The sequence below is a fragment of the Theropithecus gelada genome, chromosome 1 (assembly GCF_003255815.1).
Source record: "Theropithecus gelada isolate Dixy chromosome 1, Tgel_1.0, whole genome shotgun sequence".
NCBI classification, from domain to species: Eukaryota; Metazoa; Chordata; class Mammalia; order Primates; family Cercopithecidae; genus Theropithecus; species Theropithecus gelada.
This window is the reverse complement of record NC_037668.1, coordinates 123,251,315-123,264,429: the sequence shown is the minus strand read 5'-3', so window position 1 is coordinate 123,264,429 and position 13,115 is coordinate 123,251,315. Positions and strand designations below refer to the sequence as shown.

Genomic DNA, 13,115 nt, shown 5'->3' with positions numbered 1-13,115 from the left:
GGCGTGGTGGCTCATGCCTGTAATCCCAGCACTTTTGGAGGTCAAACATGGCAAAACCCCATCTCTACTAAAAATACAAAAATTAGCCGGGTGTGGTGGCACATGCCTGTAATCCCAACTACTCAAGAGGCTGAGACCGGAGAATTGCCTGAACCAGGGTTCTGGTGGTTGCAGTGAGCTGAGATCATGCCACTGCACTCCAACCTGGGTGACAGAATGAGACTCCATCACAAAAAAAATAAAAGAGGTTTAATTTGACTCACAGTTCTGCATGGCTGGGGAGGCCTCAGGAAACTTATAATCATGGCGGAAGGCACCTCTTCACAGGGCGACAGGAGAGAGAATGAGTGCCCAGCAAAGGGGGAAACTCCTTTTAAAACCATCAGAACTCATGAGAACTAACTCACTATCACAGGGGAACCGCCCTCATGATTCAGTTATCTCCACCTGGTCCCTCCCACGACACATGGGGGTTATGGGAACTACAATTCAAGATGAGTCTAGGGTGGGGACACAGCCAAACTTTATCACGGCCCACAGCACCGTCACTCATATAACACTTCATGGTACTTCATCAGCACCGTAAAGTAAGTACCAAGTACTTGAAGGACATTTAAAAAAAATTTTGTGGTAAATTATGGTCATCTTGATTTTGTAATGATTAGTTGAACCATCCAAAATACATTTAAAAATATACATTGCATTATTTTTAAATAGTTATGAAAGAAAGCTGAAAACATTTTTGGTTGAATGAAATTTTACCATTTTAGCTTTGTCTTGTTTCCAGGATTTTTCAGTCGTGTGGCATTCACTAAATAATAAATGTATTGTATGTTTCAGTGTGTGGTAACAGCAAAGAATGACTTCATCAACCACTTGATCTCCTCTGTTGTGGTTTATGATGCCATCTGGGTTCTTTGGTGGAATTATTTCCATCTAAATCACTATAAACTCCTATTTAGTTTTCACAAATCTAAAGCCAGATATGTTTGTGGTTTTTAAACAGTGATGTAATTCTGGAACATACTTTGAAAGTTACAAGTTGTCATATACTGTTAGTATTTAACTCAGTGTTTCATATACTGTCAGACACTAGAAGCCTGAACAAAATCCATTTCCCTGTTTTTTCACTCTTTAGCATCCTACTTTTTTGTCTGTCTTGCCACCATACATTTGATTATACATCAGTCAAGTTTATACAGGGAGCATTGGGAGGCCCTGTGGGCATACAGAGTACTATGGGACATGGCCCTGCTGTACAGGAATTAGGAAACTGAGATGGAAAGGTTGTTTCACTGTTTCACTAAAATATGTCTTTTTCTATATGATCGAGAATAAGAAAGAGGCTTACTTCTTTGGCCAATTGTGTGAAAGAGACCGGATTATGTTGAAGACAGGTAAATTTTGCAGGATATACACATTGAACTGCAAAGAAAGTAGAGAGAAAGAGACAGAGAGAGAAGAAAGAGAGAGAGAGAAAAGAAAAGAAAACTAAAACATCCTTTCTAGGAACATATAACCCAGTTGACTGCCAGGTAGGAGCAATAGCAAGACAGCAGAACTTGCCATAAGGGCCTTGAGGCCCAAAGTTCAACAGAAAAGTCTGAAATTTTCTGAGGTTATGTTGTGTTTTTATTCTGATTTTTCCCCTAAAAGGCTTAGGGAATGTGTAGGGGTTGGGGGGTGGTCATTGGTAACAGTGATAGGTGAGTTTGGTAAGCCAAGCCTACAGTGCAAAACAGGGCACAAAAGGCAAAGAGAGAGGAGGAGGCAGAGAGCTTAGTTCCCATAAAGGCAGGGAAAGAGACAACAAACTCTATGGGTTTGAGAGTGGGTGATTTGAAAATCGAGTAAGAAAAAGGAAATGGATCAGGATGGGTAGTTGGCTACACATAAGAGCATCAGGAGGCAGGAAGTAAACTTTGTGGTTCAGCTCCTTATATGTTAGGGAAGGCAGCTCCTCAGCAGTGAGGCACAGAGATCCAAGCAAGGTCTAGAGAAGGAGGTGAGTCAGCAACATACTTCAGTACACGTGGAAGATGGGTTCAGGTCCTGGTGCTGTCACCTTAGGAAAGTCCAGATTCCTCGTCTGTGAAGTGAGAAAGTTGGAATAGTATGTCTCTTAAAACCCTGAGATGTCATGAGGTTAAGAGCCATCATGTTCCCCATCACCATCCAGCATAGCCCATGGACTAGACTTCTAGAAGTTATAATGATAGTCATTTGTCTGTTCAGCAAGTTATTTACTGAGTACCCATGATGTGCAAAACATCAGGCAGTGGGATTATAGCAGTGAGCAAGATAAAATCCTTTTCTCTCATGGAGCTTGCATCCCAGGAAGAGGGACAGACTACATGCAATCACATATACACATAAATGAACAAGTTAATTGGAGGTAGTGGTGATTGCTATGCAGATGGTAAAACAAGACAGTGTGGTGGAGAGAGACCACATGTTTGGGGAAGAACTGTCTCCTGTCTGAGTGGGTAATGTTTAGATGAGACCTGATGTGCAGGAAGGAGCTAGTTGTGAGACAGTCCGGGGACAAATCAAACTGGTTAGAATGAGCAGACAAGGCCCTCAGGAAGGAGTGAGTCTGATATATTTAAAAAAAAACAGACAGAAGACCAGTGTGGCTCAAATGAATGAACAAGGAGGAATTAGAGAGGTGAGCCAGCACCGGATTACATGGGACCTTGGGAGCAACTGTAAGGCATTTGGACTTGGTGCAGTGCAAAGCCTTTGTGGGTTTTTAAGCAAGAGAATGAAAGGATCTTCTTTACATTATAAACAGATGGGTCTGGCAATTCTATAAAGAATATTGTAGGGGAGCAAGAGGAGAAGCCAAGAGACTAGTTAGGAGGTTGTTGCAGTAGTCAAGGTGAGAGATGGTAATGACCTGAATCGTGGGAGTAGCCGGGACATGTGGAACAAGTGGGTGGCTATGGAATGTGTGTAGAAGTTTTGGAAGAAGGAAACATAGGGCCGGCCTCCTCTTTCCTTTCTGTCCCTGCCAACCTCATAGATCTTCATATCTAGAAGGAAATCTATGATAGATTTCACTTTTGATTTGTTGATTTCTACCTTGGGAATACAGAAGGAGTAGCCTGTTGTGGTAGCAAATATGATAGTTCAGTTTTAAGTCACTGTAGAAAGGCCTAGTGGATAGAGGAATACAAATATATATATATATCTCAGCCCCAGTAGAATGGATTGAGATCCAGATTAGTAGCCTACAGTGTCCATCAAAGGAAGAACTACTTTCCCTTGGTCTATAGGAATCCAGGAGAAGACTGGCCCTGCTAGGGTCATTTGGCCACTCCTGAACCAAATGGTAGTTCTGGGAGTAGGAGGTAGGGGTGGTAAAATGATGGAGCAGGCACCTTTTATGTCTTGCATCCCATTACAGGACATGAAGCTGGGTCAGGAACAGTTCCCTTAGGGCAAAGGTACAGACTAACAAAAACAGCATCTATAACGATGCCTTCATTTGGATTTCTCCAGATGCTAGAACCCCTAGGTAATTCCTGGCCAAAGGTCATAGCAGGCCTGAATTGTAGCTGTCTGAACCTCTGTCTCATTCTCGTCTTCAAAGGGACTTTTAAGACTAGAATATAAGCCTTGTATTGATTATTTTTCATTGACTTCCTTATATAGTTGATTATTTTCTAAAACTATGTAAAATAATAAAAACTCTCTTAAGGTTTTGCCACAGCCTGGCTCTCAGTGTCTCCTTTAAGTGACACAGGACATCAAGTAACCAGCACCCAATTTCTGTGTCAAGCATAGGTAATCTGAGGGCACTGTCCCTGTCAGGATGGCCCAGGTTCCCATCTACTTGACTGCATGGCAGCATAGCAGGTATCATAGGAGAACAGTGGGGCAGAGAGTTTTTGAAGCAGTATTAGATGCAGAAGGGGTTGCCCTGCTGCTCTGATTGGCAGGCTCCTTTCCCCTTTGTGTGCGTACCTCAAAGCCTCAGCACACTCCTCTCTCATGGTCCTATTTTCTGGAAAGAGGACCCACAGAGGCTTTTCACCTAGAACATGTTAGGGAAGGGAGGCATTTGTCTTTGGTTCCTTTGTCTCCCTCCTTCCTGTTTCCCCAACCCTTGGGGCTTGGTGCCTCCTAGCTTTGGCTGTTTATAAATCCCCAATTCCCTGCACTACCCCAGCCTTTCTCCTCTAGCTTCATGAATTCCATTCAGTTCAACCCATTTAAGGAGTGGCCCTTGCAAATAAGGCTTTAAGTATGCACTCTCAAATTACCCGCCTCTTGTTCTTTCTATATTCTAAATACATCTCAGCCAGGTGATAGGAAGATGGAATTGATTTATATTACTGTGTAATGATATATTGAATTATTTATTCAATGAATACTTTTCTTTTTTTTACTGCAAACTATAACCAACTACTCTTACAAGCACTGAGATTGCAGAGATTAAAGTTCCTGGCCTAGGGCCAGGCGCAGTGGCTCACACCTGTAATCCCAGCACTTTGGGAGGCTGAGGCTGGCAGATCACCTGAAGTCCAGAGTTGAAGACCAGCCTGACCAACATGGTGAAACCCCGTCTCTACTAAAAATACAAAAATTAGCCAGGTGTGGTGGTGCACACCTGTAGTCCCAGCTACTTGGGAGGCTGAGGCAGGAGAGTCTCTTGAACCCAGAAGGTGGAGGTTGCAGTGAGCTGAGATCATGCCACTGCACTCCAGCGTAGGTGACAAGAGCTAACCTCCATCTAAAAAATACGTTCCTGGCCTCCTTTTGTAAGTTATGTTCTAATCGAGGAGACAGCAATACATAAATAAATAAGTATATAATATGCCAGTATAGTAGATGCTATTTTAAAGCACACAGAAAGCTTGATGATGGGGGAGGGAAGAATATGTGTACATGGGGGTATGGGGAGAGGAGGATGGGGATATTTTAGAAAGACTAGTCAGGAAAGATATTTCTGAGGAGAACTGATATGCCACAATGGTCGGGGGATGTGTAGGTGAAGACTTGGATTTAGAGAGCAATCTCTTTTTAGTAGGATTTTCAGTTACCTGGATTTGCTGTCAAAAAATAATGTGAGAAAGATTGGATGGGATTTGGAAGTGGAGGTTTCTCTAGTTTAACGCTATAAGCCAGAGAGTGGCACCAGATGGACTCTCCTGTCCCGTGCCAGTCATGTTAATGTCACGGTTAAGACTTCCAACTTGTCTTTCTTTCCAGCTACTACCACTTCAACTTTCCTCCTTGACTTTGATGCAGATTCTCCCATCATATTGACTCTTCAGGCTGTACTGAACAAGGATCGTGTTCTCTGACTTGGAAGAGGCTCCTCATTGCCCTACCCTGTGGATAACCATGTGCTTTATCATTTAAATGGATACTTCTGAGAGCAGATGGGGCACTATCACTAATTATGCTGAGATAACAGGTGTAATCCTTTGCAATCTAGATGATTGGTCACTGTAGGCATGTGGTCATTGGCTGAGCTAGCTCCAGCACACAAATGGAACCAAGACTCCCCTCCCAGCTAAACTTCTGTCTGGAGACTAAGAGGTTGGTTCCTTGTATGGTACGTCTGCAAGTCAAAAGAGAGGTCATCAAACTTTAGTTATTGGTCTTGTTGCCTTACCCTCAGGCCTGATTTTCTATTTTATATCTTGGAGGTCCTTCAGTTCCCATCCCAGAACATGCTTGTACTAGTTTCTATTCTTCTGAAAATGAACTGAGACCCATTTTCTTAGCTGCTTCAGGCTGCTGCCAGGGATGAGATGTAGACTTTCTTTCGTGTCCAGGTCTAGGGAAGCTATCTCCAGCCCCAGACGCTTTTGCAGAGGCTCTACCAGGCCTGGATGTTTACATCCTTGGAGCCAAGATGTAATCAGGGGAGCCAGAATCAAACTGATCACCCTTCCGGTCCCGGTGACACTGTCTGGATATAATCCAGAAATGCTGTTCATTGCTGCTGCTTTGTAAAGTTGTATGCTCATAGCCTTAAAAAAATTAAAGGAACATGATAAGCACCCATGCTTTTTTAAATAAAATATTATGGATATTGAGATTAGGCCACACAATTTGGTGGAAGTAACAGCCAAAAAAAAACTTCTATGATGGAATTCTACTGAATTATTTTTATCACAATAATAACAATGACGTGGCATCTTACTGGATTCAAATGTAGTTTGTGGTATAGGTCCACAGTCTCTTAGTCTGAAATCCTAAAGAGCTCTGATAACTGGGGGAAAAAAAAATCCAGTTTTTCACAAGCTTATTTAACGGCAAAACCTGATTTGAATCAGCATGAAGCTTATAGTCTTTATTTATCCTATTTAGTGTGAATATTCAGGTATTGTTGCAGAAATACTAATGTTTTCTTTCTTTCCCAAACTTCAAAAGAGGCTATTCTATAATATGTGGTATATAAACCATATTAACTATCCAAACACTTCTGACCCGAAAGTTGTCTGAGAAGGGATTTTGACTCTACAATACTGCCTTGGCCTATTACTTGTTTTTCAATTAATAATCTCCACAAATTAGATGAGCATAAACCTTAATTTCCTATTGCTTCTGAGTGGTTTATAGTTTGGGAACTACTCAGTATTAGTTTCTAGTTCAATATTTAGTACCTTAGCTTTTGGAAGGAAAACAAAACATTGATTTGATAAAAGATTGATAAATAAATAAAAATAGTGGCTACATATTGAGCCCAGATCTCCCATTCTACGCTGGTATACCGTGGAGAGATGAGAAAATATTCTTTGCCATCATATGAAGAAGCAGAGTGGTCACACATTTCCATTTTCACTTTGTGCTGAGTCCATAAGAACTGCACTGGTGTTTTCTTGGAACATAATAGAAGCCTCCAAACACAATTTCACACTTTTTTCTGAGTGCAAGAAAGTAGTTATATGCTTTTACTGGTTTAGAAAAAGACTTTTCTATTCTTTTCTCAAGGAACATATTGTTTCTCAAGGTCAAAGGGAGAGGAAGAATGTATTAAATATTCTGTTCTTTACTTTCTGACTGAACTGTGTGGTAGCCAGGCTCCAAGAAAGCCCTTGATGAGTCTCACTTCCTGGTTTTCACATTCCAGTATAGCCCCGTCCATATCAAATAGAGTTGACCTGTATAACTAATATCAAAATGTCAGAAATATCAGAAATATCAAAATGTGACTTCTGAGGTCAGGTCATAAAAGACATTACAATTTCTGCCTTGCCTTCTCTTGGAGCACTTACTTTTAAGAGGCTAGCTGTTGTGTAATGAGAAGACTTAATTAAGGAGCCCTATGGAAAGATCCATTTGGCAAGGGACTAAGGACACCACCCAACAATCAGCACTAAATGGCCAGCCATATGAGTGAGCCACCTTGGAAGTGGATTCTCCTGCCCCAGTCAAGCCTTCAGATGACTGCAACCCCAGCCACCCACTTGATTTCAAGTTCATGAGTCACTGCAAGCCAGAATAACCCAACTAAGCCACTCTTGGGTTCCTGACCCACAGAAACTGTGAGAAATAGAATATACTTGTTGTTTTAAGCTGCTAAGTTTGGAGGTAATCTGTTACACAGAAATAGGTAACCAATATACCTGGAACTTTGATTTAAGGAAAATATGTTAGTTTCTCTTAATTATGAAAATATCACGGCCAGGCGCGGTGGCTCAAGCCTGTAATCCCAGCACTTTGGGAGGCCGAGATGGGCGGATCACGAGGTCAGGAGGTTGAGACCATCCTGGCTAACACAGTGAAACCCCGTCTCTACTAAAAAAAAAATACGAAAAACTGGCCGGGTGAGATGGCGGGCACCTGTAGTCCCAGCTACTCGGGAGGCTGAGGCAGGAGAATGGCGTAAATCCGGGAGGCAGAGCTTGCAGTGAGCTGAGATCCAGCCACCGCACTCCAGCCTGGGTGACAGAGTGAGACTCTGTCTCAAAAAAAAAAAAAAAGAAAAGAAAATATCACTTTCATGTTGCAAATTTCAAACATATTCAAAGATATTCTGACCTGAAAAATGAAAATATCCTATAATATCATCCTCTCTATAATTTGTGGCATGTAGTTCCTGTTCCAGATTTTTTTCCTTCTTCTTTTTTTTGAGGCAGACTATTGCTCTGTCGCCCAGGCTGGGGTGCAGTGGCATGATCTCTGCTCATTGCAAACTCCGCCTCCAAGGTTCAAGCGATTCTCCTACCTCAGCCTCCCAAATAGCTGAGACTACAGGCACCCGACTAATTTTTGTATTTTTTGTAGAAAATGGATTTCACCGTGTTGGCCAGGCTGGTCTCGAACTCCTGACCTCAGATAATCCACCTGCCTGGGTCTCCCAGAGTGCTCGCATTACAGGTGTGAGCCACTGTGCCCAGCCCAGTTCCAGATTTTTTTAAATGCAAATACTAATGCATAGGCCGGGTATGGTGACTCAACCCTGTAATCCTAGCACTTTGGGAGGCCAAGGTGGGTAGATTACCTGAGCCCAGAAGTTCAAGACCAGACTGGGCAACATGGCGAGAACCTGTCTATACAAAAAAATTAGCTGGACATGGTGGCCCACACCTGTGGTCACAGCTACTGGAGGCTGAGATGGGAAGATCTGGGTGTGGTGGCATATGCCTGTGGTTATAGCTACTTGGGAGTCTGAGATGGGAGGATCACCCTGAGCCCAGGGAGGTCAAGGCTGCAGTGAGCTGTGATTGCACCAAGCACTCCAGCCTGAGCAACAGAGTGAGACCTTGTCTCAAGAAAAACAAACTAACAAATACTAATGTGTGTATGTATGCACGTGAGTATTTTGTTAATTGATGCTGGATTATATTAAACCTGCTGTCTTCCAACTTGCATGATTCACTTAATGTGTCTTGGGATATCTTCCATATGAGTTCATATAGTTGTATGTCATTTGTTAACATATCTCCATATATTTTACTGTATGCACTTCTCCATTTCCTACTGGAGAATATTTGGTCTAGTTTCAGTTTCCACAGATACAAACAATGATACGGTGGGGTAATCTGTGGCATATATTTCCAGAAGCAGAAATGCTGGATCAAAGGGAGGCACATTTCAAGTTCTGATAGATATTTCCAGATTGCCCTCCCAAAAAGTTGTACCCAGGTATTTAACCAGGGGATGTAAATGTCTATTTCCCTATACTCTCAACAACACTGGTTATCCACTGTCATTGCCAATCAGGTAGGTGAAAATGACTAGTTTTCTGTTGTCCCCAGCTTGTTGGCCATCTTTTTACATGTTTATCATTATTTGTATTTCTTCTGTTTCGAGTTATCTGTCCATCTTTACCCGTCTTGATACTAGGTTACTTGTCTTATATATTGACTGGTAAGAACTCTTTGTATATCAGCAGGTTAAATTCTTTGCCTGAAATGTAGTTTATACAAACTTCCCCCAACTTATTGTTCAAACTGATTTTAACAGTTTTTGAATCATAGGAACTTTTTTGTCACATGTGATCCCATCTGATGTGTTATATAAAGCATGAGATAGGCATTACAACTCTAATTTAAAAGTGGTTAGAATGAAAATTTAAAATAAACAAGAAAGCATTTCTATTTCTACAGCTGTTAACTGTTACCATGTTTAACTTTGATATCAGTGACTCAGTTGATTTGGATTCCTTCTGTTTCCTTCTAGTATACCAAATACTACATTCACCGAATTCCAAGAAGCCGGGAGGTTCGGCAGTCCTGGCCCTCCACCGTTTTCACCACCTTGCACTCCATGTGGCTGTCCTTTCCCCTCATTCACCAGGTGAAGCCAGATTTGGTAAGTAAGACCATCACTAAGGAGAGGGAAAGTAACTCCCTGTAGATCTTTCATTAGTAACAGGACATACTGTTTTCTTAAACAGCTACCATTTATCACTGTGCCAGGTCGTATACAAGACCCTGAACTGGCTGGTGCCTTGATCTTGGACTTCCCAGGCTCCAGAACTGTAAGAAATAAATATCAGTTCTTTATAAGCCACCCAGTTCATGGTATCTCATTATAGCACCTGAAATAGAGTAAGATATCATCCTTGGATTTTTTTGTGACTTTTATCACAAAGCACTCTTTCTCCTGCCTCAGCCTCCTGAGTGGCTGGGACTACAAGTGCGTGCCACCATGCCTTGCTAATTTTTGTATTTTTAAGAGAGATGGGGTTTCACCATGTTTTCCAGGCTGGTCTTGAACTCCTGACCTCAAGTAATCTGCCTGCGTCGGCCTCCCAGTGTGCTGGGATTACAGGCATGAGCCACTGTGCCTGGCCTGTGACCAGTAATCTTTGATGTTACTGTTGTAATTGTTTGGGGACACTGTGAATCGTGCTTACATAAGACAGTGAACTTAATAAATGTGTGTGTTCTGACTGCTCCAACAGCCGGCTGTTCTCTCTCTCTCTGTCTCTCTGTCTCTCTGTCTCTCTCTCTCTCTCACACACACACACACACACACACGCATTCCTTGAGCTTCCCTGTCTATGAGACACAACAATATTGAAATTAGGCCAATTAATAACCCTGCACTGGCCTCTCAGTGTTCAAGTGAAAGGTAGTATTTCTCATGTTTCACATTTGAAATCACAAGCTAGAAATGATTAAGCTTAGTGAGGAAGGCATTTGCAACAGGCACTTAGCCAAGTTGTGAATGCAAAGGAAAAGTTCTTGAAGGAAATTAAAAGTGCTACTCCAGACCAGGTGCATGCCTGTAATCCCAGCACTTTGTGAGGCCGAGGCAGAGGGATCACGAGGTCGGGAGATCGAGACCATCCTGGCTAACATGGTGAAACCCCGTCTCTACTAAAAATACAAAAAATTAGCTGGGCGTGGTGGTGGGCACCTGTAGTCCCAGCTACTCGGGAGCCTGACCAGGAGAATGGCATGAACCCAGGAGGCAGCACTTGCAGTGAGCGGAGATGGCGCCACTGCACTCCAGCCTGGACGATAGAGTGAGACTCCGTCTCAAAAAAAAAAAAAAAAAGTGCTATGGCACTGAACACACTGGTTTTATGATAAGTACATGACATAGCCTCATTGCTGATATGGAGAAAGTTTGAGCACTCTGGATAGAATATCAAACCAGCCACATTCCCTTAAGCCAAAACCTAATTCAGGACAAAGTCCTAATTTTCTTTAATTCTGTAAAGACTGAGAGAGGTGAGGAAGCTGCAGAAGAAAAGTTTGAAGGTAGCAAAGGTTGGTTGAGGCTTAAGGAGAGAAGCCATCTCCATAGCATGAAAGTGCAAGGTGAAGCAGCAGGTACTGATGTAGAAGCTGCAGCAATTTATACAGAAGATCTAGTTAAGATAACTGATTAAGGTGACTACACTAATCAACATATTTTCCATATAGACAGAACCGCCTTATATTCGACAATGTCATTCAGGACTCTCATGGCTAGAGAGAAGTCAATACCTGGCTTCAAAGCTTCAAGGGACAAGCTGACTCTCTTGTTAGGGGCTCATGTAGCTGTTGACTTTAAGTTGAAGCCAGTGCTCATTTACCATTCTGAAAATGCTCAGGCCCTTAAGAATTATGCTAAATCTATTCTGCCTGTGCTCTATAAGTGCAACAACAAAGCCTAGGTGACAGCACATCTGTTTACAGCATGGTTTGCTGAATATTTTAAACGCACTGTTGAGACCTGCTACTCAAGAGACAAAGCTTCCTTCCAAAATATTACTGCTCTTGATATATTGGGCTGGATGTTTTTATTTTAAAAAAATACAAAATATGCTGCTCATTGACAATGTGCCTAATTACCCAAGAGCTCTGATGGAGATATACAAGGAGATTAATATCTTTATGCCTGCTAACACAGCATCTATTCTGCAGCCCAGAAATCAAGGCATAATTTTAACTTGCAAGTTTTATTATTTAAGAAAACATTTGTAAGGCCATAGCTGCCATAGATAGTTATTCCTCTGATGGATCTGGACAAAGTCAATTGAAACCCTTCTGGAAAAGATTCACCATTCTAGATGCCATTAAGAACATTCTTGATTTATGGGAAGATGTCCATAAACAGGAGTTTGGGAGAAGTATATTCCAGCCCTCCTGCATGGCTTTGAGAGGTTCAAGACTCAAGTGGAAGAAGTAATTGCAGAGGTGATGGAGGTAGCAACAGAGCTAGAATTAGAAGTAGAGCCTGAAGATGTGACTGAATTCCTAAAACCTAATGATGAAACCTGACTAGGACCCTGCTCTGTGACTGGATTTATACCGTGCACTCGAGGTATAAGAGTAAACACAGCTCTATCCGTAAGTGGCCTAAGGTGATCTGTGAAAATGGCTTGCTATTCACTTGACCTAGAAAAATTCCAGAAAAGTCATGCAGATCAAGAAGTTCAAGTCTTCATGTTCACTTTAAGAACATCCATGAAATTGCCCATGCCAGAGAGACCTAAGTAACCAAGATGTTCTGTAACTCCAATTTTCTTTAGACATGTATTAGATTCTGCCAATATTAGCTAACTTGCTCAATTAAAAAGTTATCTAGTATTTTAAAAAATATCTTTGATGCAGCAGGTACTAAAAGGGATGAATAAAACAGCTCCTCAGGAAGCTTATACTTTAGCTTCAGGGAAAATGGAGTAAAGAAACAACAGGTAGACTCGAAATACAGATTAATTCAGTTGAAAATAGAGACCCTATTTAAATCAGAAATAGTTCTTCCTCTCTGCAGCCTACATTAAAGTACTTTTAGCTTGTTCTAGTATTCAGGATTCTCTTTATTTTATTAAAAAAAAATTTAAAGATGGGGTCTCTCCACATTGCCCAGGCTGGTCTGAAACTCCTGGGCTCAAACCATCCCCCAGCCTCAGCCTCCCAAAATGCTGGGATTACAGGTGTGAGCCACCGTGCCCAACTAGTTTCTTAAGATAGCAACTTAGGTTATTGATTAAGATATTTCTTCTTTTCTAATACAAGCATTTAATGCTATACATTTTCCTCTCACAACTGCTGTAGTTTCATCCTACAAATGTTGATATGTTGTATTTTCATTCACTTCTAAGTATTTTTTATGTCCTTCAAGTCTTCATCTTTGACCCATGGATTATTTACAGTGTTTTGTTTAATTTGCAAGTGTTGGGAAATTTTTCCTATTATCTTTCTGTTATTGAT

General features: G+C 41.6%; 1 protein-coding gene across 2 annotated transcripts in view; it reads left to right on the top strand.

Annotated features, from left to right (window-relative positions):
* The window catches only part of ALG14 (ALG14, UDP-N-acetylglucosaminyltransferase subunit), a 93,234-nt gene that overhangs the window by 37,776 nt on the left and 42,343 nt on the right, over positions 1–13,115 (top strand). The window contains exons 3-4 of one of the 2 annotated variants that reach the window (XM_025365034.1): positions 788–824; positions 9,646–9,777. In XM_025365034.1, the coding sequence (XP_025220819.1) occupies positions 788–824; positions 9,646–9,777 (169 nt within the window). The remainder of the gene's footprint in view (positions 1–787; positions 825–9,645; positions 9,778–13,115) is intronic. The other variant, XM_025365031.1, reaches the window with a different exon arrangement.